Below are 27,665 nucleotides of genomic sequence, written 5' to 3'. Positions count from 1 at the left end.
TTGGACCACTTTTGGTAGGTCCTGACCACTGCAGACCGGGAACATCCCACAAGAGCTACAGTTCTGGAGATGCTCTGATCCAGTCGTCTAGCCAGCACTATCTGGCCCTTGTTGTCAAAGTCGCTCACATCCTTACGCTGGCCCATTGTTTTCTGCTTCCAACACAAAGTTCAAAATGTTCACTTGCTGTCTAATATATCCCCCCACTGCCAGGTGCCATTGTAACGAGATAATCAATGTTATTCACTTCACCTGTCAGTGGTCTTAATGTTATGGCTGATCAGTGTATATGTATAAATATACAACACTTTACAATCAAATGAACATGCCGACCGTTTTCTAGACATTTGATCCAAAAGACAATCAATTTACTTTAAGTTGTTGACGTATGTATGACAATAAATTAAACGTCTATCTTGGTTTGAGCAGTTAACGAGTAAATGTTTGTACCGGTAGTCGCACGGAACTTACATTGGAGCGTGTTGCATGACGAACACAAAACGGCGTTGCACGTCGTCAGTAAAGGGCAGCTGGTTAAGTCGGCATCGGTTGGAAGGTTTTATAACCCACTTCCACTCCCCGCCTTAATATGGCAGACCCTCCACGTGAACGGAGTGGAAGTGGGTAGGTAGACGGTGTAAGGGGGCGGTTTGGAATTGGGCCTTAGAGTCAAGTATATCACCATAGCAACGTGTCCAGCATCCGTTAAACCAAACATGCCGGTGAAATAACGACAGCAGATGTGAGGTTAGCGCAGTAAAAATGGGTCAATGACATTTTAATAAACACTGAAACAGATTTTAACTGTTGAACTGCCATACACAGATTATTTATAACACACGAAACGCCGATGCCAATTCTTTTTTTTTCTCCTCATCACTTATTTACAATATACTGAAGATATGTACATACTGTGTCTCCTGAAGGACAAATAACAAAATACTTTCTCTCCATTTGCTGTTTTTTCTCTTTTCAGTCTGTTTTTCAAACGGCAAACGTAGGAGTAACATACCGTTATTTACAAGGACAACAACACACAAACATACAAGATATATATATATATATATGCTGGTCACTGTAATACAGCATTAAATGGCAATAATAAAGAGTATTTTTCTTTTTTTTTTCTTTTTTGTTTTTACAATGAGACCTTGTTTAGACCATTCGAACAATCACTGAGATCTTCCAAACGAAAGAGCACTTTAAGGTCCCATATTTCACTTTGTACCCATGTAATACAAACAAATTACTGGTTTCTTATGTGTATTTTTTGAGCTGTATGCTAAAAGGAAATCAGAGAGGACTATACACACTTGTACACACGGACAAAATTAAACATCACAGTTAGAAAAGTTGAGCATTGAAACTTTTGTTTAGTCTTTGCTCCCTTTGCTGATCCTTTTTTTTTTTTTTTTTCTAAAATGTCTTTTTGAAACAAAGAAAGATAACGTTCACGGTTTTCTTTTATTTCTCTCATTCGCTAAGTTTGGTGTTGTGCAAAAAATCTGCTCGCCGTCTCCTAAACGAGGCATCTTGAAATCACGGTTGACCTTCTTTCTCTGTATAATTGATATGCGCTTTCCCAAAAATGATTAAACCTTGAATTTGATCTCAGAAAACGATGTGTTATTGTTGCCAAGCGTCTCTTTTTAATTTGAATTAGTGGCTGCTGTTTGAGCTACTGAAAAGCTTATTCCACAGTATCTTCTATCAGTTAGCTTATAAGCTGAAGATTTGAAACGTTTTTGACCTCAGTCACCAGGAGGCTCGCCGTCCGCCAACAGGAAGTGAACACTGACATCACCGAACAACACGCAGTAACCTCACGCACAGAGATGTAAATGGCTTCTGACGTGGTATATGAATGTTAACACCCTGAGAACATGGCAGCATGGACCGTTCCACACACACATTTAAAAATGATAAAATAAAAAGTTCAGGTGTCCGACGTGACGGAACAAAGAGAAAAGGAAGAACAGATTGTGGTGCAAAAGGAAGCTGTGACGGTGCCCGTTTTAACCAGCAGGTGGCGCTTCACTCCTTCACGACTGATTCAAGTTGAACAGGTTCATTTACTTCCTTCTTCATAAATCCTCCTTCTAACTGTGGTTTGAAAAGAGCCACAGCCACACAGAAGCCCAGTATTGGAGTGAACAAAAGGAGGAGGAAAAGGATGTGTTGAATGTGTGTGAAGGACGATTCTCTGCAGGGAGTGTGGAGAACACAAGGTTTTTCTATTCATTTCACAGGCGCTGAAAACTTTGCAGACGTGGGACACAAGTTGTAGCAGGAAAACACAAAAGAGATTTAAGAAAACAAAAATAATTCACAGACGATTCGACAACACTTTGGCGACTTGCAGTAACCCTGTTGGCACAACATGAGACAACTCAGAGAGCTTCAGACGTCGTTTTGCTTCGGACGACGTGTGTTTAAATCTCGGCTTGGTCCAATCCCGTGTTAAGTCTCATTTCTTTTCTTTTTTTTTAATGATTGTCTTTCATCCACTTGTATCGGGGGGGAAAAAAGGCCAGCAAGATCAGAAAAATGACTTCTGTTGGATTGTCTTCTGTTTTTTTTTCCACACAGGTGAAAGGAGGTCGGCTAGTTCCATACCTCACCTGTCATCCCAGGTCTCTCTCTCTCTCTCTCTCTCTCTCTCTCTCTCTTCATCCCTCTGTTCCACCAACGGCTCAGTTTTAGACGATGGAGTCCCAGTCAAAGTCGTCCTGGATGTCATCTGCAGCGAGCATGCGTCTCACCTGGAAGTGTCCCAGAGGCATCCGGTGCTGTTGCTGCTGCTGCTGGCTCAGCTGGCTGAGATGACCTGAACATGGAGGAGGAGAGAAGAAGCCGTAAAGGGATAGTTCGGGTGTTTTGAAGTGGGGTTGTATGAGGTACTTTTATTATGAATACATTAGTCAGTGTATTAATCTGAACATTAGATAGCAACGATCTGTTATATATAGCAACGATCTGTTATACATAGCAACGATCTGTTATACATAGCAACGGTCTGTTATACATAGCAACGATCTGTTATACATAGCAACGGTCTGTTATACATAGCAACGGTCTGTTATACATAGCAACGATCTGTTATACATAGCAACGATCTGTTATATATAGCAACGATCTGTTATACATAGCAACGATCTGTTATACATAGCAACGGTCTGTTATACATAGCAACGATCTGTTATACATAGCAACGGTCTGTTATAAAGAAATAACAGACCGTAGAACGCTGTGATTGACCAACCAGAATCGAGTATTCAATAAAGCCGTGAAATGAATACTGATATTGTACCGTCTACTGGCAAAAACACACACACTTGCATACACACATATACTGTTCATTTCCCCTGCTGCTCCTGACCTGTTAAGAGTGCGATGGAGTCACCTGTCATGGTGGGAGCCGTGTTGCTCATGGGAGGCATGTGGGGGTATCCTGGTGGGCCCATCAGAGAGGAGATGCTCTGTCTCGAGTCGATGTACATGTTCCCTGTGGGGAGAACAGACAAAAAGTGCAATGACTAACTGTCAGATTAGTATCCCGACTTTCACACATGCCTGTGTGTCTTTGCGGAGCTGCCATCGTGCACACACAGTTTTACTGCCATATTATGCTAAGCTTGAGAAATCCTGCTGGAATTCAGCTGCTGGTGGAGTATCTCGTCGTCTTCACATCTTTACTCTGGTTGCCGTGAAGCTGACAACATCCGTAATTCCCTTGTAAATCTATAATGGGCAAACAATGGCACAGCGAGGAGAGAGACTGTAATTCAGCTCCCGTCTCAGCAGGGAAGTGCAGAAATGTCGCAGAGCAAGACTCTGAATATCTCCTGTCAAAAGGTGGAAGGTAAACAGGACCTGTTTTTAAAAATACCGTTCTTAAAGGTCAGGGTGTCCCGTCCATCTGAGGTCTGCCGTTCTATCAAATGGAAACGCCCACTCAGCCGTTCAGCAAAAAGCAATGACATAGGTCACTAAAGTAAGCTAATCGTAGTTGTTGAAGTATTTTTTTTAAGTGGGGTTATATATACACCGATCAGCCATAACATTATGAAAGCATGGACACCCTGACCGGTCTGCGGCTACGCAACCCCATACGCAACAAACTGCTCCTCACTGTGTGTTCTGACACCTTTCTATCAGAACCAGCATTAACTGTTTCAGCAGTTTGAGCTCCAGTAGCTCTTCTATTGGATCAGACAACACGGGCCAGCCTTCGCTCCCCACGTGCATCAATGAGTCTCGGGTCTGACCCTGTCGCCGGTTCACCGGTTTTCCTTCTTTGGACCACTTTTAGTAGGTCCTGACCACTGCAGACCGGGAACATCCCACAAGAGCTGCAGTTCTGGAGATGCTCTGACCCGGTCATCTAGACAGCACTATTTGGCCCTTGTTGTCAAAGTCGCTCACATCCTTACGCTGGCCCATTGTTTTCTGCTTCCAACACAAAGTTCAAAGTTCATAATGTTCACTTGCTGTCTAATATATCCCCCCCACTGCCAGGTGCCATTGTAACGAGATAATCCATGTTATTCACTTCACCTGTCAGTGGTCTTAATGTTATGGTGATCAGTGTATACTTCATGTTCTGAGAGGTAAAATGACTACTTTTGTGAACGGAGTCTGGTGGCTTTGAAGAGAGCGATATAACGGCTTCAGTTCCCCGTGGGAAAGGGCTGTCTGATGGCGAGGTAAAGTCGCTGTAGACGGTGGACAGTTTAAATATGCGCTATATTTAGAACATTTTCACCTCGCCATGAGACAGTCCTTTCCAACAAACTGACGCCGTTATATCGCGGCCTTCAAAGCCACCAGACCAGACTCCATTCACAAATTTTCATCTTATCTCGCAGAACGGGGGGGCTGCTGGTCTACCGCTGCATCGATCGGTCAGTTAGTTTGTGTTATTGTGTGACTTTTGGATCCGAAATAACGTGGCGTCCACAGCACAGTACATCACTTAGTTTCCGTGCCGGTTCTCCTGTCTGCTTCTCCAAACTGGGAGCACACCGACCGCCATCTAAGTTACTGTATGTAACGTTAATACGCCGACTATAAGGATGTGTATATATACTGTACATGGAGCAGCGTCATCATGCAGAAACCTACGTCAGGACAAATGGGAAACGTTTTCAGAAGGGCGTGAAGGGAAAATAGCAAGTGACAAGTAACAAGTGAGATAAACTCATAAATGATATCTTTAGTATATTGTATATTTTGTAGTAAAACACGGCTCTGTATACCGACCCGTGCTGATGTGTTGGTTGTGTTGGTTGTGTTGCCCGTGCTGATTGTGCTGGCTGGCCTTCGGGTGCATCGCCCCGTGCGGCTGAGCCGGGTGCTGCGGCGCTCCCGCTGGCGTCGGATGTTGTTGGGCCTGAGGTTGCGGGTGGGCGGCGCCCTGTGGGGGGATGACCCCCGTGGCCGCGAAGAACTGGTTAATGGAGGAACACAGGTCGGCCATCTGGGCGGCGTCCAGCGACCAGTTGTTGAGCTCGGCCTGCCGCATGCTCTCCTTCAGACCTGGCAGACACAACAAGGACCTGCGTGAACCAACCGAAGCAGCTGTGAACTAAAAACAAAAAAAACCCGGTCCTCTCTCCAGGTTACATGGTGGAGAGGAGGTCGTGTTGCTCTGGCTCTATCTGTTTGGCGTAGAGAGGAGGTCGTGTTGCTCTGGCTCTATCTGTTTGGCGTAGAGAGGAGGTCGTGTTGCTCTGGCTCTATACTGTATGCTTGGCGACGCCTGGTAGCTGCTTGACATCTCCTGGATCCATCTTCTCATATAGGTTGTATTTTCATTACGTTGTTACTCTGTACACACGACATCCTGGAAGAGGGATCCCTCCTCTGTTGCTCTTCCTGAGGGTTCTAACATTTCTTTCTTTTTTCCCTGTTAAAAGGTTTTTTTAGGGGAGTTTAAACAAATGATATGGACCATAAATCATTGTGAATTCACATCCAAGATAAAATCCCCACTATGATTTTACTATTGTTTCACAGACCATCACTCTCCTGACAACGAGCCTGAATCTATACCAAAGACACGCCTACTGGAAGCTTCTATTCACAACCTGCCGTCTGATATTCCCCCAAAAATACAATTGTGTTTGGCGGCGACAGAGAACGAGAGGCTCGGCCCCCCGCTCTTTGGAGGCGAGCCAGAGACGGTGGAGGATGGCGTTACGACGGTGTGAAGAGAGGTCAAGTGGAGAAAGACAGAGAGAGAGAGAGAGAGAGAGAGAGAGAGAGAGAGAGAGAGAGAGAGAGAGAGAGAGAGAGACAGAGAGAGAGAGAGAAAGAGAAAGAGAGCGGCAGCCGGGCCTGTGTGCTGTAAGACCAGCCGTCGTCATCCATCGTGTGTGGATGTTGCCGGCTTTGTGCGCTGACCGTGATAAGAGGCTGTTACTGAGCCGGGGCCTAATTGGATTATTCACATCATACAATTGGGAGGGAGGGAGGGAGGGAGGGAGGGAGGGAGACAGTGTGTGTGAGAGAAAGAGAGAGAAAAACAGGGAGGGTAACCTCTCAGATGCAGGATAATGACTTTTATTAGGCCAGTGCTATTACAACACTGGATGTTATAATATTGTGCCTCAAGGGCGAGTGTATATGAAAGCTGCCGAGAGGAATCATAATGGTTTAATCAAAGTAACTGATCGGCATAATAAGCATTTTATCAATGCTCGCTGCGTCGAAGCCGGCTGCAGGAGACGGCTTTATCAATGCTCATTTCAGATGCTGTTCACACTGATGACTCGTGTGTGTGTGTGTGTGTGTGTGTGTGTGTGTGTGTGTGTGTGTGTGTGTGCGTGCGTGCATGTGTGTGTTACCTTGAAATGGGGAGAGGTCTACGTCAGCCCAGTTGTAGCTGGTAGCGATGCGGCAGCTCTCCTTCAGCCAGTCCAGGTTGGGGTACCAGTCTGATGACATGCCTGGGAGACAGCAAACACACACATTTAAAAAAATGTTGGATAAAAGATAAAACTAAATAAATTAGGGCTGAAAATAATTGGATTTGTTTTGTCTAACAGTCCAAATACAAAGATATTCAATTTACAATAGGGCCGCCTGCAACTAACGATTATTTTCCTCGTTGATTAATCTGTTGATTACTTTCTCGATTAATCAATTAGTTGTTTGGTCTATGTGAGGGGTAATAACGTGCAGCGAGCCGGTCACTGTTATGAAATTAACCCCCAAAGGGTGATGCGCCGTACCCAACACATCTGAGGGGGTTTATTTCACAACAATGACCCGCTAGCTGTACATTACCACGCTTATTACACGGCTACTTACTGAAGAAATCGCTAATTTGACACAAAAATGGTCCGCCAGAGTCCGACATCAGAACTGCGCCCATAGCAACGGTATGTTATACATAGCAACGGTCTGTTATACATAGCAACGGTCTGTCATACATAGCAACGGCCTGTTATACATAGCAATGGTCTATTATACATAGCAACGGCCTGTTATACATAGCAACGGTCTATTATACATAGCAACGGTCTATTATACATAGCAACGGTCTGCTCTAAAGAAATAACATCGTGATTAACCAATAAAATGTCAGAAAATGGTGAAAAACGTAGATCAGTGTTTCCCAAAGCTCAAGATAACGTCCTCAAATGTCTTGTTTTGTCCACAACTCAAAGATATTCAGTTTACTGTCATAGAGGAGGAAAGAAACCAGAAAATATTCACATTTAAGAAGCTGGAATCAGAATTTAGACTTTTTTTTCTTAAAAAATTATCAGTTTTCTAAATAGTTGGCGATTAATTTAATAGCTGACAACTTTTTCAATTAATTGTTGCAGCTCTAACGTGTCATTTGACATCCATTTAAAAATGTTGTCAAATGGCCGGATAAAAGATAAAGTGAACTAAATTAGGGCTGAAACTCATAATTATAGTCATTATCAATTAAGCTGTGGATTATTTTAATTTATTTATTGCTCAATCGTTTAGACACTTTCCCAGAGCCCGATACATTAATGCAACTTGCAATTTTTAGGTTGTAGTGGGCTCAGTTTTTAAAGAGTGAAGATACTGGGATCATATGAAACTAGAAAAAACCTGATGAATCCATCGGTACCAACCATGTCATACTAGCTTGTCGCCAAGGAGGTTAAACCTGCGCTAAATTTTGGCGAGGAAAAATTGTCATGGCCATTTTCAAAGGGGTCCCTTGAACTCTGACCTCCAGATATGTGAATGTAAATGGGTTCTACGGGTACCCACGAGTCTCCCCTTTACAGACATGCCCACTTTATGATAATCACATGCAGTTTTGGGGCAAGTCATAGTCAAGTCAGCACACTGACACACTGACAGCTGTTGTTGCCTGTTGGGCTGCAGTTTGCCATGTTATGATTGGAGCATATTGTTTTATGCTAAATGCAGTACCTGTGAGGGTTTCTGGATCAATATCTGTCATTGATTTGTGTTGTTAATTGATTTACAATAATAAATATATACATACATTTGCATGAAGCAGCATATTTGTCCACTCCCATGTTGATAAGAGGATTAAATACTTGACAAATCTCCCTTTAAGATGACAAAGAAGACATTTTGAAAAGATAAATAATGTGTGATTATATATTATAATCATTTGACAGCCCTAGTTTCAACACGAAAATAAATACTAGCTGAATCTGATCAGTGTGAAATAATCTGACACAGTGAATCCAGACTAAAAAGTGAAATTTGTCTCAGTACAGTTCTGCAGTCGATCACAAGGTGGCGTAACTCCACATAGAAATATTCCAGCCACAGCTCTGCTCTTTGGAAAAAAAAGAAAAAGGAAGATGCTTTTCACCGCCACAAACTAAACAACAATACATTGTGATGGATCAAAGACAGAGGGATTGTTTTCATTCATCCTCTGCTTGGTTGAGGGGAATACTAACCTAGATAAATAATGTCTGAAGAGTCCTTTTTTTTTGGCCTGAGAGCTGCTGTTGCAGAGACACAAAGGAAAAAAAACTAAGACTGGGAATATGAGCAGGAAAAGCCTCGGTGAAGCTTTGGAGATGCCTGTCTGTATCAGCCCTGCCTCATAATATCCAATGCTCTGGGACCTTACAGAGGAGAGAATATAATATAAAAGCAATGAGTCTGTGCAGAGACGAGCCCATTCGGATGTTTTAGGTGAATTGTATTTACACCGATGTGGCTTTGGGAGTCGGGAGAAGTAGAATCATTGTTTGGTGCTGAATATATAGGAGACAGGAAACTATACAGTACAGCTTTCACACAAAGGTTTGCAGCAGAGAAGAGAAAAAGCTGCGTCGACAGTGTTGATGTTGGATTTTGTTTCTGTTAAACTGCCAGTGACGGTAACTTTGGAGCCATTTTGGCACCGGTTTGCGGACCCTTCTAAAGTTCTTTCCCCAACTGGGAGATTTTATAGCCACCAGAAGTTCCCCATATGTCTGACATTAACGGTTTCCCCACTCGGCTGCATGTATTAATACTCTGCTGCAACATGATGTGACTAACGATGGCGACCGAAGGCTCATGGGTGGTGTAAATTTCTCATTAATAATGTTGAAATATTTGAAATTGATGGCCGTAATAATATCCTAGAGAGCGTTATTAAATAACTCTGGGCCTCCCACGTTGCTAAAGAAAACTTTACGTGTAGAATGTCAGCCGATTAGACTGGCTAATAAATATGCTGCTTTATGCAAATGTATTATTGGAAATCAATTAACAACACAAAACAATGACAGATATTGTCCAGAAACCCTCACAGGTACTGCATTTAGCATAAAACAATATGCTCAAATCATAACATGGCAAACTGCAGCCCAACAGGCAACAACAGCTGTCAGTGTGTCAGTGTGCTGACTTGACTATGACTTGCCCCAAAACTGCATGTGATTATCATAAAGTGGGCATGTCTGTAAAGGGGAGACTCGTGGGTACCCATAGAACCCATTTACATTCACACATCTGGAGGTCAGAGGTCAAGGGACAGTTTTTCCTCACCAAAATTTAGCGCAAGTTTGCAGCGTTATTTATCCTCCTTCATGACCAGCTGGTATGACCTGGTTGGTACCGATGGATTCATCAGGTTGTTTTATATGATACCAGTATCTTCACTCTAGCTTTAAAACTGAGCTCACCACAACCTCCGGAACTTCGATTGCGTTAATGCGTGAAAGAAATTAGTGCCGTTAAAACAAATTTGCGTTAAAGCTGAAGTAGGCGAGATTGGAGCAAATATGATTAAAAAAAGTTATTTTTATAAAACGGTCGCTATATCGTGACAGTAGTACATGAAACAGATAACCTGAAAAAAATCATGTGTCTCTGTGTCCTCCGGTGCTCCTAACGGCATCTGCAAGATTTCACAGACCGGAGGAAAACAAGCAGTAAGAGCTGATCTGAGGTCTGCTGTCCAGCTGCTGTCTATGAGAGCCGGCTGTCAATCACTCTGACATCCGACCAAACAGTCAAACTAGGCAGCGCTGATCAAATATGAATCAATATTCTGTTACGTTAATGTCTATTTCTCTCCTCAAATGTTCTCAGAATCATCTGGTAGTGTGCTGTTTAGCTGTAAAATGAGAAATCTGGTCACATGACCGGAGCACAGCCAATAGGAACGCTCTCTCAATGAAATGACCTGTGATTGGTCAAAGTCTCCCGTCACGGGCTAGATGTTCTAAAGCCTGAAAACAGAGCCATGAGGAGGAGCAGAAGTCTAGTTATCTCTCAGAACACTTGAATAACAATATGATGAAAGGTTATTATGGGATTTTTGTCCAATGATGCCAAAACATTGTTGCCTACTGAAGTTTTAACTAAGTGCTTTTGTTGCCTAAACCTGAAGAAGTTGATTTGTTTGTAATGAAAACGTTTCATGCAGTTTTAAAACGTGTTGCTTTTAAGTTTCGCTTTCATTTTACATCCTAGTAGGTGTAGTATGCCCCTGATGATCCACATCTATGGAGCTTATAGTGACTAATATTATTTAATATCTATCTACTATTTAACGTCCTGATAACAGTCGAAACAGGTGCGAATATTTATGTGATTTTAGTGTCTTCCAGATTATTGTGATTACTTAAGTTTGTCTTCTGAGTGTCTTTCTTGATATGGTGTACTACCAGTAGGTGTCCCACACACACATAGACACCGTATGACTGGAAGCTCCGTTCTCACCTGTTGTCGGGCAGGTTTGTCCGGTGTGACTCTGGTGGGAGAGAGACGGGTGCTGCTGGGAATGAGCAGGGTGCTGTTGGTGCTGGCCGTGCGCCTGGTGCTGGCTGTGGGTGGAGTGAGGGGAGAGGTGCTGCTGAGGGTGGTGGGGGTGGTGTGACGCCTGACCGTGGTTGTGTTGGTGGTGGTGGCCGCCGACGCCGCCGACACCGTTTCCTGCACCGGTAGAGTGCTGATAAGAGCAGGCGGTCCGGGCCTGCTGGCTGGAATCACCGGGCATACCCATCAAACCTGCCGGGACAAAAAAGCAGAAAAAGACTAAACATCACGGGTGAGGACAACGAGTTGTCAAAGGAGATAGTGAAGAAGGGAAAGTGATCTCTAGAGAAGTATTTTTGACCTTCAGGCACTATATATGGTTATATATAACTCTACATTTAAGATAATCACTGGCTGTAAATTACATCTTTTTCTTTATGAAACTTCAGTTCGCGTTTCAGTTTCAATTTCAGTCAAATTACTATAATTTGGGAATCTTCTAAAGTGGTTTCCAAAAATAAGAAACCCTAAACACGGTAGAGATTTCAGTCCAATCTCTCCCTCTGACACACACACACCTTGACGTCCTTATCAACGTGTGTTGTGGATTTTAGTTTTTTTGACGAGCAGACGGCAGATAATTCTTGTCAACAGCTGTTTTTTGAATGCAGGTTCCTTTACTTTTCATCGTGGATACTGACAGCTGCAGAAACTGTAACGTAGGCGCTGACCTTTTGGGCCGTCGTACAACGACAATAAGAAAAAAAAAAGTTATGTAAGTTGAGTTAGATGTAAATTATTCTCACAAGTATGTTATTATAGTGTTCGACAATCAATTAAAGGTTAGATATAGACGAGATGAGCATCAAGTATGGCCAGCAGAGAGAACACCTTCATCCATAAGTACATTGATTCTCTTTTCTTCTTCTGCTAAGCGTGTAGGAGAACTACGGTGGCCGACGCAAAAACTCTCTCTAGAGCCAGTGTTTGGTTTGTCTGTTCTGAGCTACTGTAGAAACATGGAGGCCTCTCTATTTAGATATAAATGTCTCATTTTAAGGTAAAAAAAACACCAATAGATCCCCCTAAACATTACACACCGTTCCTTTAAGATCTCTATAAAGATCAGCGAAGTGAAAAAGCATACCGAGTCTCTCTGTTGTTACCTGCTTGAAAAAGATCTTTCATTCCGAGTGTTTTATTCCCACTGCCATGTGTCGGCTCAATGCTTTCTGAAAAATGCGTCATAGCCATTGTTTGATCTGTTTATTTATTTGCGATTTACTGGAGGTCTATCCACAGTTTTTAACTGTCTTAGTTGTGTTTTTCCTTCCTAATATATTGTATCGTATGGCTGTTAAAGTTGTCAACAGTGGGCTACCTCCGGGTCTTAAACCTGCATTCTCTCTAGCAGCCAGCAGGGGGCGACTCCTCTGGCTGCTAAAAGAAGTCTGATTGTATAGAAGTCTATGAGAAGATGAGCCTACTTCTCACTTGATTTATTACCTCAGTAAACATTGTAAACATGAGTTTATGGTCTCAATCACTAGTTTCAAGTCTTCTTCAATACAGCATGATGTTCATTTAGTAAATTATGGTCCCATTTAGAGTCAAATAGACCATAAAGCAGGGGATGCTTTAGGGCGGGGCTACCTTGTGATTGACAGGTCGCTACTCCGCGTCTGGGTGTTGTCCGTGTTTTTTCATCTTACAACTTTAACCCTTTCACAGTGTGTTTCCGTTCATGAATGTTAATTCTAACATTTTGGACGCTTAAAAATGTCTTATTCAGCGTTTGTTTGTGCTTAGCTCCACCCTCTCGTGTCACCTCTGGTTGCAACAAACCAACACGGCGACAGTCTACGGTTGTCACGTCTTACAGGAACAGATAAAGTTGTTTTGGATTGTATTTAATAACACCCTCATTTAAGTATCTCTGATTTTAACGTGACAAAAGGAGAGCAGACTATTGTTAAAGCTGGATTGTAAAATGAGTTGTTGTTTTTATGCATGTTGATTTCAAGCCCTATTTTATTAATTGAATGTACATCTTGTCTCTATTGTTTGACCTGTGCTTTACCTTATGAGGATGAAGATCTGTCAGGAAATGATTGCGACGCCACCTGAGTCACAGTTACAGTTTGCTGTGCGGTCTCGGACTAACTGTGGTTGCTTCAAAGGAGACAATGAGCTCCGCCGTCTGGATGACTCACTGTGACTCAAATTCTCGAACACAATGACTACTGACACCGTTTCCTGCTAAAGCCTCACACTTAAGGGACCCTTTCAAGGATCCGCTAAATCCTATTTTCTTCTTCTCTTTCTTTTCTAGGTGTTTGTGTCGTACCTTAACTCGTATTCTCATTGTCTTATCTTCTCTGATACGAGTGCACCCCTGACCACAAATTGAATACAGGCAGCGGCTGCGGAGCTCAACGGAGCGCGTCAATCTCCTCGGTTACAGAAACGTATAACGTGGATGTGTGCGTGGAGAAGAAAGCGGGAGCGGGAAGGTGATGGGAGGATGTTGGGAGGATGGTGGGGGGGTCGAAGTGGAAGGAGGCCCGGTGACCTGAAAGCTTCAGGAAGCAATTAGCAAGATGCTTCACAAACTTTAGAACCAATCTAATTAGCTGCTATCAAAGCTGCAGAACCCTTTTGCTCTGCTCGACTGCAGATGTGTTTGTGCGTTTTTTTTCCCTCCTTCTGTTGAATTCTTCCTCTTAATTGCCTTTACTCATTTGACTGAGCGAGCCGTAAAATGCAGATATGCGGAACAACAGATTGTTTGTTTATTAAAACACAATAGAGTAGGAGTAGTGTGTGATGGAGGTTAATACTGGAATGCTTTTTTACAGCTATGAAAGCAATGTTAAATTCTTACCATTTCATTAGGAGCTTAAGCTTGACAGTTAATTATGTGCATGAAGCCTGACATGGAGGTTTACAAGTTGTTGTTTTTTTTCTGCAAACACACGTGTCAATTAAGATGTAGCACAGGCACACATGAACACACTTAATCCACGTACAAAAAAAACGAGGGTCGACACCCACCTTGCTGTGAAAAGGACTGCTCAAAGACGCACTTGTAAAGACTGCGGAAAGAAGCGCTGAGGTCCTCGAAGTCGGAGAAACAGAGCTGCTTGTCCCGCGACTCCGGGACGGGCAGACCGTACTGGGGCTGTGGGGGAGGAGGAGGAGGCGGCGGCGGCTGGGCCGGCTGCTGGAGGCTCAGGGACTGGGACGAAGGCTCTGAGTGGCTACTCACCTTCAAGACCATACAGAGGAGAGAGAGAGAACAGACACAGACTGTGAGAGGTACAAGAAGACAGGCAAAAAAAAGTCTAAATTCTCTGATTGCAGCTTCTTAAATGTGAATATTTTCTGGTTTCTTTCCTCCTCTATGACAATGAACTGAATATTTTTGAGTTGCGGACAAAACAAGACATTTGAGGACGTCATCTTGGACTTTGGGAAACACTAATCACCATTTTCTGACATTTTATAGACCAAACAACTAATCGATTAGTTGAGATAATAATCAACAGATTAATCGACAATGATAATAATCGTTAGTTGCAACTTAGTTTCATCAGTTAAGGGGAGAGTAATACCCATTTTAGTTTAGCGAAGTGGCTCTGCTCAAGTGATGCTTCGAAACTAGGGTTGTCAAAGTTAACGCCATAATAACGCGTTAACGCAAATTTATTTTAATGCCACTCAATTTTTTTAACGCATTAATGCAACTTGTGATTTTTTAGGTTGTAGCGGACTCAGTTTTAAAGCTTAAGTGAAGATACTGGCATCATATGAAACTAGAAAATCTAAAGAATCTAAATAACGCTCCAAACTTGCACTAAATTTTGGCGAGGAAAACCTGTCATGTCCATTTTCAAAGGGGTCCCTTGACCTCTGACCTCCAGATGTGTGAATGTAAATGGGTTCTATGGGTACCCACGAGTCTCCCCTTTACAGACATGCCCACTTTATGATAATCACATGCAGTTTGGGGCAAGTCATAGTCAAGTCAGCACACTGACACACTGACAGCTGTTGTTGCCTGTTGGGCTGCAGTTTGCCATGTTATGATTTGAGCATATTGTTTATGCTAAATGCAGTACCTGTGAGGGTTTCTGGACAATATCTGTCATTGTTTAGTGTTGTTAATTGATTTACAATAATAAATATATACATACATTTGCATAAAGCAGCATATTTGCCCACTCCCATGTTGATAAGAGGATTAAATACCCTTTAAGATATTAAATTAATCATGATTAATAATGGACAATCATGTGATTGATCGCAATTCCATATCTTAATTGACTGACCGCCCTATTTGAAACAAATCAAAACAAGCTTGATACAGACTGACCCTGAGAGTCTGAGATAAACAACATTTAATATATTAAATACTTGATAAACACCTAAATGCTAATACAGGAGGAGGCTGTGGAGGTGGAAGGAGTTAAGTTGCTGAAGGCAGGTAGCAGAGCGGCAGCTCGGTATGCAGATTTAATGAGCGGTTTTCAAATTCAATTTTCACATTAGTTCTTTCTAAAAAAAAAATATATATATTTTTTTTAATTCACTATGATGATCAAACCAAATTCAATTTCACGCAATTAAAAAGGAAATCTTTGCTGGCGCTCGTTTCTTTTCATATGAACACACACAAAAAAAAAAAAATCCACTGCTTCAATTTTCCATCTCATATTGTGAATGCAGCCTGTCTTCCTCTACCCTCAATCATCTCATCCCAGCTGTCATCTTCCTCACCATCCACCCAGCAAACACAAGCAATTTGCTGTGATCAGTGTGCCTCCGCAAATATAAGCCAACATAGCATGACACATCCTCCACGCATCTACCTCCACCCAGTAATGGCTGCCTCTCCGGCAACTTTCTTGGTGTCTTTGAGACCAGTGATGCCACCAGTAATCACCGTCTGTATGGGGGTGGGGTGGGGGGGGGGGGGGGGGGTATCACCTGTGCCAGGTAATGAGGCAGAACTAACCCGGGTCCCTCCGGACCAGACCGCAGATGAGGTCTGAAGCGATGGAGGAGGAGGAGGAGGAGAAGGAGGAGGGCTGGAGGAGGAGGAAAACAAAAGATGGCCTCTAGAAATGAGAGGTTAACGAGATGAGATTGCGCTGACCTTTGCTAATGCAGGTGGGAGGTGAGTGGGGGGGGAGTGATTGATGGTAAAAAGGTGAGCAGCTGTTACAAGGGAAAAATAATGAAGTGTTGGGATTTTTTTTAGCGCTCCTGTAATTTCGGACCAAATGTTTTTGAGTCAAGGTTGGCCTTTAAAAATTGTGTTATATTTGGTTTAAAGGGACAAACACTTTGACGAACGTGTCAAATGCACTACAAGTGGATCAAAAGTCTCCATAATTAGATCAAACGGAACGGAGCTTTAATGGCCACAACGGGAAATCCAAGCAGCAGCAGCAGCGGCCGCAGCAGCAGCGGCCGCAGCAGCAGCGGCCGCAGCGGCAGCGGCAGCGGCAGCATCAGCGGCAGCGGCATCGGCATCGGCAGCGGCAGCGGCAGCGGCAGCGGCAGCATCAGCATCAGCATCAGCATCAGCAGCAGCAGCATCAGCATCAGCGGCAGCGGCAGCGGCAGCGGCAGCATCAGCAGCAGCAGCAGCAGCATCAGCATCAGCATCAGCAGCAGCAGCAGCATCAGCATCAGCATCAGCATCAGCATCAGCATCAGCAGCAGCATCAGCAGCATCAGCATCAGCATCAGCAGCAGCATCAGCAGCAGCAGCATCAGCAGCAGCAGCAGCAGCAGCAGCAGCATCAGCAACAGCAGCAGCAGCATCAGCAGCAGCATGCAGCAGCAGCATCAGCAGCAGCATGCAGCAGCAGCAGCAGCATGCAGCAGCAGCAACAGCAGCAGCAGCAGCAGCAGCAGCAGCAGCAACAGCAGCAGCAGCAGCAGCATCAGCAGCAGCATGCAGCAGCAGCAGCAGCATGCAGCAGCAGCAGCATGGAGTAATATGTAATAAAATAGATTAAATAAAAGGATATTAAGGCTGTCAATCCATTAAAATAGTTAATCGCAAATACATTTTTTATGTGTTCAAAATGTACCTTAAAGGGAGATTTTGTCAAGTATCTAATACTCAAATATGCTGTTTTATGCAAAGGCCAAAAAGTAATAACCGTGATCTGACCTCTAAATTTGAAATGTCACAACTCAAAAAACTCAAGAATTCATATGATAATTCCACACAGGATAAAGTGATGAAGTGATGACATTTTGGACAAACATGGATGTAAACTGCACGTTGACTGGTTGGCGGAGGCGTCCAGCCGCGAGGCGGTAACTCTAGCTGCTGCAGAGAGATGCATGTTTTCCATATAGAGAATTTATTTGGGCTCCCGAATCAAAATCAAATTGCCAACGGCCATAAAGATTTTTGTATTCATCATCTCTTCTTTTCAGAGAGGTGTGTGGAAATGCAATAGAAAGTGCAGATTGATTAAAAAACTCCGTTGTTGAATGTTGCATTCATATGCACTGATTATTTAGCTCGTGAATTGAATTTTTGTTTTGCAGCCGACTATCAATACTGTCTGCAGCCCCCTTTTCACCCCTCAAGGTCGACCAGCGCTAATAAATTCTAAACCTGTGGGAAACGCTGGTATGCTTTCATAGAAGTGCACAAACAGAACAGCAGGAAACATCCGAGTCATCCCTTTGTGTTGACGGTTCACCTTTATCGTCTCTGATGCATATAAATGACGCCTGACCGCTACGGTATTAACGCATTTGAGACACAAATTGTATACAATTAAAAGTAGATTAATTCTGTTAGCCTGCAATTAAACACTTAGATTGTCCTGTCTCTGTGCCATATACTGCACGCGCACACGCGCACACGCACACGCGCACACGCGCGCACACACACACATACATACACACAGAGAGAGTGAGGCTTATTTAAATCAAGGCCGTCCCATGTCGTCTACTGTTATGGTGCCTGAGGTCTTGGCCGGTGCAAAGTGTACCCCAGACTTGGCAGACCACTGAGACAGATCCAGCCAGATTTCACACTGGCTGTTGAAATGATTCCTCATCCTTTATAAGACGAGGTCCTTTCGGCGGTTTGAATTGATTAGTCTCAACCAGCGTGTGTGTGAGATGATAATAAGTTTCCTTCTCATGAAGGAGGGGACGACTGGAGATTAGCCGACCCTTCTGTCAGGAGCTAAACTGTCCCACGATGAGCAACGTATCTAACGTACGTAACGTATTTAATGGAAACAACAAACAGTTTCTCACCAGCTGATCAGATGAAAACATGGCCGGAGCAGAAGTTCAGAGTTCAACATACCCGGGGGGGATCTTCTCGTTATCTGGCTAAACTAACCATAACAACCGCGGTCCTACGACGCTGGTTATCAACTCGGTAAGTCGACCCAGGGTTTCTCAATCTGGATACGAGCGCGTTCACATAAAAGGGGCGGTGTTTGTTGCATGTGACCAATCACAGACATGTCTACTGTCAGCAGAGCAAACGAAGAGCAAACTATGATATTAGACAAATACGCAGAAGTTATGGTGACCATGACCATGACCATGACCATGACCATGACCATGACCATGACCATGACCAGGTCATACTAGCTTTTCGGGAAGAAGGCTAAATAACGCTCCAAAGTTGGGCTAAATTTTAACTGTCATATTCATTTTCAAAGGGGTCCCTTGACCTCTGACCTCCAGATGTGTGAATGTAAATGGGTTCTATGGGTACCCACGAGTCTCCCCTTTACAGACATGCCCACTTTATGATAATCACATGCAGTTTGGGGCAAGTCATAGGCTGTACCTGAAACCGCATACTATATTAGTAGTACGTACTGATTTGGCCAAAATGTAGCATGTAGTATGCAGTAAGCGAACAAAAGCAAAATCTCCAGTATGCCAAATATACCCGGATGTCGTACTGATTCGGATGAAATCTCCAGTATGTATCGGACCAGTCTACCTCGCCTACTGTATCCCACAATGCAAAGCGCTGGAACACTCACTTTTGGTCATTTTTGTGATGTAAAGTAGTGGAGGTTTGCTATTATCCGTGGTGTTTACTTCCGCTTTCCAAAACCAGAGACCCTCGATACCCGGCCTAGTGTACTACAAAATGAACAGTACATACTGCATACTGCATAGTCAAGTCAGCACACTGACACACTGACAGCTGTTGTTGCCTGTTGGGCTGCAGTTTGCCATGTTATGATTGGAGCATATTGTTTAATGCTAAATGCAGTACCTGTGAGGGATTCTGGACAATATCTGTCATTGTTTTGTGTTTTCAATTGATTTCCAATAATACTTATATACATATATTTACATAAAGCAGCATATTTGTCCACTCCCATGTTGATAAGAGTATTAAATACTTGACAAATCTCCCTTTAAGGCACATATTGAACAGATAATTTGCGAATAATCACGATGAAATATTGTAATCGATTGAAAGCCCTTTTTGTTTTGAAGCAGCGTACATGTCGTTAGCTGGTTACCACCTCCTCAGACTGCTAAGGGTGCAGCAGACACCTTCTGTACCGACTGAGAGTGTCTGGACCGCTGACTGAATCATCCAGTTTATGTCAGAATCAATGAACACAGAAGCATATAATAAATGTTTTTCAGTTTGAATGTCTGCCGTTAACATCGGCCAATTCCAGATAATTTTATAAAAAGAAGAAAAGTGTGAGAAAGCTGCTGAACAGTAGCAGCGTCAGGTCAGCTGCTGTCCTTGTGCAGACAGACATACTGTAAGATAAGAGAAACTCTCCTGCAGCAATCATTAGATTGTCACCTGAAGTAAAGAGAAAAGGTCTTACCGGTGTGTAGCTGTGTACGTTGCTGCCGCTGCTGACGGCGGTGTTCAGGTTGTTAAGGTTGACGGACGCCAAACTCTGCTCTGACAGACTGTTGCTCAGGCTGCCCAGACTCCCAGGACTCTCGCTGCCTTCGGCCTCGGGGTTGTACAGTGCTACCTACACACACACACACACACAGACACACACCAGATCCATGTTAATGGGACAATAAAGGTAATTACACAGCACCAAAAATGTTGCAATGCACCATATAAACTCCTTCAAAAGGCAGCGATTCATGGATTTGTTGTTTTTGCAGACTCATTTCCAGCCTAAAGTGAACACTGTCCACCTCGAGAAGTTATCCATGCACAATTAACTTATGAGACAACTCGTGAGGAAATATGGAAATTAAAGTGCCGGCATATGCAAATTGGCCCTGCTGCTGCTGCATAACAGCACAGAACCTCTAAACTAATGATGATCTTTCTCCCTCGAACGTGGTGATTTTGATTAAACGTCGTGACCCAGAAACCACTGGGTACAGCTCCAGAGTTGAGAGTTTGGCACAGACGAAGCTTCGGAGGAAAGTCTACTGTATAGTGTCTCGTGGAGACGGATCACACAAAGCTTTTAAAGAGAAATGCCTGAGGATTATGTTGAATCATGTTTCTCTTGTTTTGTTTGACTGTCAGTACTTGTGAAGCAGAGCGCCGGCATTACCTCCAGGCTACGTTTAATTGTATAGACAAATGTGAAATTATAGCCTTCGGGGTGAGACAACAGTAAAGGCTCTCTGGGGCGGCGCTCCGGGGCGGCGCTCTACTCTGTAGAGCATCTTGCAAAGGGAAAAAAAAAGAAATGTTTTCAAAAGTCAGTTTCTTTAAGTGTTAAAACCTGAAAATTTTTCTGTTCTGGTGTATTTGGTGAACCTATAATTTTCCTTGTTGTGTTACTGTAGTAACAGGAAAATAATTATGTGGTTGACGAGAACATTTGAAGTTTATATCTATGCATTAGAAAAGAAAAAGGAACTTTTAATGACCAAACGCCTCATGATGTCTCTAGAAAGGTTTTTTTTAGACACAGCAGAGCTTCAATTACAATTCAATTAATACTCAGAATTTAAAGTAAAAACATTACAACATCTGAATGTAATGATGATTATAACGATCTCCCTCAAGCAACAATATTTTCTGTTATCCTAAGCTCCCAGTGTCATATTATAGGAACGTCTTTCTCAGAAGAACAGGCGCTCTCCAATGCAAACAGATTATTAGTGAGCAATTGTGTTTTTGAAGCGGCTCTGCTGTGCCTGCAGGACGCCACCTGTCTGGATGTGGGTGGATATCACTGACGTTGGCGTCAGCATCATTACCATCAGGGTCTTCCTCTTCCTGCTCTGAATCATTTTTTTTCACTGAGATGAGTCAAGTTTTTAGTCTTCCCTTGAGTAAAACAGAATTAGTGCAAACTGACTCTCATAAGGTAAATTAACAGTTTTTTTTGTTGCCTGTGTGACGCACCGGTCTGTCCGGGGAAACAATAATCGCTTGATGCAGATTTTCCTTGGCTGTTAATGATGCTCATCTTTTGCTTTCACATTTTTAAGACTCTTTAAGTGTGTGGATCTAATAAAGAGAAACTTGTACAGAGTCTGTTCTCCAGTAGACACTATTTGTTATATTGGTTGAAATGGTCTTTACACTCCGACAGCGATCCATTACGATGAGCTCTGAAAAAGGACCGGAAAAGATCCGTCATCTGTAGCTGCTGTGATCCTGTAAAAACGTCTACCAATCACTGCCTCGCGGTCCGCTTGGAAAGAACCAATCAGATGCCTCCCTGCTCGTACTCTACCCTTGGCGTGCACCAGCCTGAACTCAAAGCGCGTCGCCGCCACACGTTTACTGGAGAATGGAAGAGAAAACTCCCTCGGTTTCGATTATGTTAGCTTTCTAACATCGTCGACCCGATCTTTAGGTCACGAAGTAGGTCTTGTTATTCAGCGTGGTGGAGAAATGTGACGATTGCTTCACCATTTCCAGTGATTTCCGGTTCACCAGTCCCTGTGTTGCAAAGATAAATCACTAAAGTTATTAGTTTGTTGTCACAGTTGATCATATTTTCAGGGAAGTAGTGATAATTTAGCCACTCATATATTCATAAGGGCTCGGTACAGATGCTAATATTAGCTACCTGGCTAATTAATAATTCTTAAAAGTTTATGGATGACCATGAGTCTGAGTCAAGTCTTTCATTAATGTCCAACATCGCAGCGTCTGCGTGCTCCTTTAGTTGTGATGACGTGAATTTGTGGAGTGTTTGAGCCATGACTGATTAACTAACTACCATTAAGTATGAGCTGCTGATAATGTTCTCTGATCCACTAATATTACACCATGGACTGAACTTTAAACAGTTGATAAAGAAGCTGAGAAAGATGCTACTCAGTGGCCGTTTAAGTCTCATGAATATTCATTTCTTAATGATGTGTAATGATGAATTTTTAACAAATGAATTACTCAAGAAGAGTCATTTGTACTCGCAGCTGAGAAGAATAATGTGTGGAAGTTTGTTAATTAAAGGGCTACGTCGCAGATTTCCTGTGTCATCGCGGTGTGGGCAGTGTGTGGCTGAGAATCAGCAACGTTTCCCTTTTTATACCAACTGGTAATCCACTGAACGCTGCAGCAGAAGGAGCCTCTGTTTTTCTCTTTCACCATCAGTGGCTGTTTTACAGGTCCTCACTTTCACACACAACCTTATGCAATCACACACACACACTAACACACACACACGCACACACACACACACACACTAACACACACACACACACACAGACTTAAAAAGCTGAACTGGGTGTGACGTCTGTATGAGGGTCAGAGATCAAGCGGCAACTGGGACCTCTGACGGCTGTCTGGTCTGCCACACACACACACACACACACACACACACACACACACACACACACACACACACACACACACAGAATGATGATGTGTGGTCCGTGACCTCTCCGTCTGACCCCGACCAAAGAGAAAATTTGTCCCGCAGGCAGCAGCAGCAGCTCACATCGCTCTCGACTGTTTGGTCTGGACGTGACGTTAAGGTCTAGACTTGACAGCTTATTCCAGTTTTCCATTCTGCTCTTTTCACACATCTTGACTCATACTTCTATGAAACACTTTTATCACAGTTTTTTTTAATGATTTTATCACCACCATTATATAGCTAAGTATTCACTTACTGCAATTTTTAATTTCCAATTAATTATCATTTATCCACTGAAAACGGTAATCACCTGCTGGTCCCTGTTGCTGCCGTTTGTTTACTTCAAAGGTTTATCAGACAAAATAGGAAAATATCTCGTTGGGTTTTGGGAACTTGTTTTTAGGTATTTCTCATTAATTTTGACATTTAATTGATTTAACATTAATCTCAAAAGTCATACATAGATAATAGATTGATATAATCAGTAGGGCTTATTTTCATCGTTGATTAATCTGTTGATTGATCGTCTCGATTTATCGATTAGTTGTTTGGTTTATGAAATGCCAGAAAATGGTGGAAAAAACCCAAAACAACGTCCTCAAATGTCTCGTTTTGTCCACAACTCAAAGATATTCAGTTTACTGTCATAGAGGAGTAAAGAAACCAGAACATTTTAACATTTAAGAAGCTGGAATCAGAGAATCTTTACTTTTTCTTTCTTAAAAAAATTACTTAAACCAATAATCGATTATCAAAATAGTTGGTGATTAATTTCATAGTTGACAACTAATCGATTAATAGATAAATAATTGCAGCTATAATAATCAGAAGATAATCTAAATAGAACTAGCGGCATTGAAGGATGGCATCTGAATCAGACGCTGGTGAAGAAACCAAACTTTCATAACAGAGTCGCCGGAGTCGTACCTTGTTGGTTACAGCATTGATGGCCAGAGTGGGGGACGCCCCTCCCGACATGATGCAGTCCATCCTCAGAGACTCGGACTCCAGGCTGTAAGGAGTCGATGCCTGAAAGCAGAGGACGGAGGACGGAGACGCCTAATGATATGCTTTCAGTGGATCACACAGAGAACATTTTGACATGTCAAAGTAGAAAAGCACAGAAGCAAAGTATAGTAGAGTACGCAGTATTTTCTTTCAGTAAGTTCTTTATACTCATACGGAGCCAGTTTTTTTTCTTGCGTATTAATTAATATGCAGAAGTATTTCAAATCAGCTCTCCACTGATTGGAAATATGCAGAGTTGAGTGTCAGTAAAACTGCGGAAGGAAATGAAATGCGATGAACTTTGTGAACGCTGCAAGTTCATGATTCTCTACTGAGCCTCCTAAAAAATCACCGCCGTGCCTGCAGGCTCCAACTACGCAAAACTAGTCGAGGTGCACTTCATTTTAAATTGCCGGACACTTAAAAAAACAGCCTGAAAAGTTGATACATCACTTGCACTTGATAAGATAAATCAACCCGTCCTCATGCATTATTCAAGCATCTAAAATGTATTCAGCTGCAGTTCATTTTCCTGCCGTCCTCACAGAGAGCTAAAGTAGGGTTAACTGAGTGTGGGGGGATATGAGGAACTATTCAGAGATCGATGAGGGGCTAAATTGACGCCCTGCAAAGTGGTAAAAAAATAAATAAAATAAAAATGAGGACAATATTTTTTTTTCCTTGTCTGACTCCTTTCAGGGTTCAAGACGGCTCGCCTGCCTTCCCAAACTGCTTACAGTAAGAGGATTGGTTGGTAACAATGCAATCTTTAATTTATGATAAACTCCCAGTGAAACGGGTTGTCGGTTCCCCGGTGGAGGCACTTAAAAAGAAGACAACGGAGAGGTGACGAGAGGAAGGTTTTTGTGGAATAAGGGGAGAGGAGAGGAAGAATAGGAAGAGAGATAATTGAGTGGTGACGGACAGACAAGACGGGCAGACAGACGGAGAGGCACACAGGAAATGAAAGCGAAGTGATTATGCGGAAGGGCACCGGAGACGCAGCGACTAAACTAAGTGTACACTGCCTGTCTACACATTTATACAATGCATTTATGCAGCTGACGTTTAGCCTCGCTGCCAACTTCAAATCTTTTCATTTGCACAGCCGCTGTCATCAGGAGACGTTAAAGACTTTAACTGTGTAGCCTAGGTGCACCTAAACCCCCCCCCCCCCCCCCCAATGAAAACACTACGACATATTTAGCCCACCTTTTTTTTTTCTTCTCTCTCAGACGGTAACACTGTTATAAATCTTAGCACTTAAAACCTCCCTGTTTCTCCTTAGCCCATGTGACAGCCCACAGTGTGTCTGCCAGCAGTGCAAGTGAGGCGTAAGAAAAAGGGGTCGAAGGGCCCATCCATGTAAGACGAGATGACAAGGCTCTGAATTAATTAATGTTTGTAATAAAAAAAAAATTGGTGAAGAAAATATGTCTAACGGCAGCCCCGGGGCCTTCTGTGGTAATTAACTGGAACACAAGCCTAGAATACTCTCCCTCCTCCCTCCTCTCCGTCTTACTCTTACTTTTCCCCTCCTTTCCTTGCAGCTTGGTTTTCCCTCTCTGCTCTCTCTACCTTGATGTCTTTTTTTTCTGCATCCTTTCTTTCAATTGCCACCCCTTTTTATTTTTTATCCCCCCCCCCCCCCCCCCCCCCCCCCCGTCCTCCTTCTTTCCCTCTCTTTTACCTTAATTCTTCCTCCAATGAGCAACTGTGATTGTGCACTTTGCCGCTCCACGCCTGCCTGCGTTCCCTGGAGAGGAGAGGGCTAAAGCAGCGATATACAGGCAGAGAGAGGAGAGAGTGGCAGACAACACAGACGCACGGAAAGATAATGATCAAGATACACAAACATTTACGGAGAGACACGGGATGAGAAATGAAGGGAGATGACCAGCTGTGCTGCACCATGATGAAAGACTCTGCAGGTTTTTAATGCAACAAACAAACACAGTTAGATGTACATTCAGAATAAACCTCAGTGGGTCAGCAGCTGGATGCAAACATCTACAGTATGCAATAAAAAACAGGATGATGCCTGCACACTGGAATTAAACTCACATTTGAGAAGGGCTGCACGATTACGGCCAAAATGATATTCAAGATTATTTTTGATCAATATTGAGATCATGATTATTTATCACGATTGTTCATTGATTTTATGGATAAAATATTCTTTTCACTTTTAAATACAGAGCGATGCTTTCACTTTCATGCCACATTCCTATTAATGTACAAATCTTTGCATCAAAATAAGGCTGGTCCTTATTCACTGTACATCTCCTAGAGGCAAGATAAAATTGTTCTTTTTACCAAAATTAAATCAACAGAGCACCGCTTTCATTTTACCGTTGTGCTATGCTGCATTCCTGCTAATTAACAAATCTTTGCATCAAAATTAGACTTAAAATAAGGTTTTTCTTCACCTGAATTCAGAGCATTTTTATAAAACAGACGGGCAAAACGAGTAAAATATATACTAACATGCTATTTAGTACGCTAAAACAGTGTGTGAGATATTTTAGTATGTCCGAAACCTTTAGTATGAAATCATTAGTACGCAAATTGCATACTATTTCTGGTGAAATATTACAGTATGCAACGCTGGACACTACGGCGGCATAAATATCCCAAAATGAAATGCGGTAGTGACGACAGCGTTCATAACAGACGTTAACGTCAATAACGCTTCAATTTAATTGTAAGTAGAAGATTTCACTTTGCTCGGCGTAATATATATTTTAAATTAATTCAGACTTTGATTCTCAAAAACTGAAGCGGCCGGACAAAAAAAGTTTAATAAATAAATTATTAAATAGTTATAATAGTATGCATATTTATAGTATTTGTTATAGTTCAACACGGGCCATTTCGGTAGTGACATTAAAAGTATGACAAAAGAATAGAAATCATTTAGTTTCACTTTTGTACGGCACTTTATAGGCGGACGTTTTACTGTCGTCAGGTAGTCGCTTTCAGTCCAAAATGGCGGAGAGCGTAGCTGTGCTGCTGAGGGCGGACTTTGCAATGGAACGATCAATTGACTTTCACGTCTTAGCGATATACAGTATAAGTTCTTTGCCTTAACCAAGAAAGGAAAATGCTTGTGTTGTTTTGAAAGATGGAAAACCATATACAGTATTAACGTCTCTGTTCCCAAACAACCGGCTATCGGCCAGTAGCTAGTAGCGCTAGTAGCACGACATCAACAGAATTTAATGCCGTTGTAGGCTATTTACTAACACGTAGGACACAACCTCTTCTACATCCATGGTCTGTGGTCTGTTGGACCCTCTTCTACATCCACGGTCTGTGTGCTGGATTTTTCTAACTTCCATTTATGTCCATCGCTCACTTTATGCTCCTCTTTGAAGCGGCCGGGCAAAATGGTTTAATAAATAAATAAGTAAGTAAATAGTTATAATAGTATGCATATTTATAATATTTTTATTGTTCAACACATGCCATTTTGGTAGAGACATTGAAATTATGACAATAATAGAATAGAAGTATCCTCGGCGTGTAAATACAATGATGATGATACATAACCATGACCTTGTTTAATTGAGACTATAGGCTCTGGTTCTC

At 42.6% G+C, this 27,665-nt stretch overlaps 1 protein-coding gene across 6 annotated transcripts in view; it reads right to left on the bottom strand.

Moving 5' to 3' along the window:
* Positions 1 to 1,014: 1,014 nt before the first annotated feature.
* Positions 1,015 to 27,665, bottom strand: part of LOC141771994 (forkhead box protein J3-like) — an 83,002-nt gene continuing 56,351 nt past the window's right edge. For 4 of the 6 annotated variants that reach the window (XM_074642581.1, XM_074642583.1, XM_074642582.1 and 1 more), the window contains exons 6-13: positions 23,994 to 24,095; positions 20,094 to 20,249; positions 14,284 to 14,497; positions 11,194 to 11,481; positions 6,849 to 6,950; positions 5,263 to 5,538; positions 3,380 to 3,505; positions 1,015 to 2,827 (exon numbers count right to left, since the gene is read on the bottom strand). In XM_074642581.1, the coding sequence (XP_074498682.1) occupies positions 2,700 to 2,827; positions 3,380 to 3,505; positions 5,263 to 5,538; positions 6,849 to 6,950; positions 11,194 to 11,481; positions 14,284 to 14,497; positions 20,094 to 20,249; positions 23,994 to 24,095 (1,392 nt within the window). In that variant the 3' untranslated portion in view covers positions 1,015 to 2,699. The remainder of the gene's footprint in view (positions 2,828 to 3,379; positions 3,506 to 5,262; positions 5,539 to 6,848; positions 6,951 to 11,193; positions 11,482 to 14,283; positions 14,498 to 20,093; positions 20,250 to 23,993; positions 24,096 to 27,665) is intronic. The other 2 variants (XM_074642585.1, XM_074642587.1) reach the window with 2 other exon arrangements.

This window comes from Sebastes fasciatus, chromosome 8 (genome assembly GCF_043250625.1).
Source record: "Sebastes fasciatus isolate fSebFas1 chromosome 8, fSebFas1.pri, whole genome shotgun sequence".
Taxonomy (NCBI): Eukaryota; Metazoa; Chordata; class Actinopteri; order Perciformes; family Sebastidae; genus Sebastes; species Sebastes fasciatus.
Note: the sequence above shows the minus strand (reverse complement) of the source record. Positions and strands in the feature narration are given on the sequence as shown.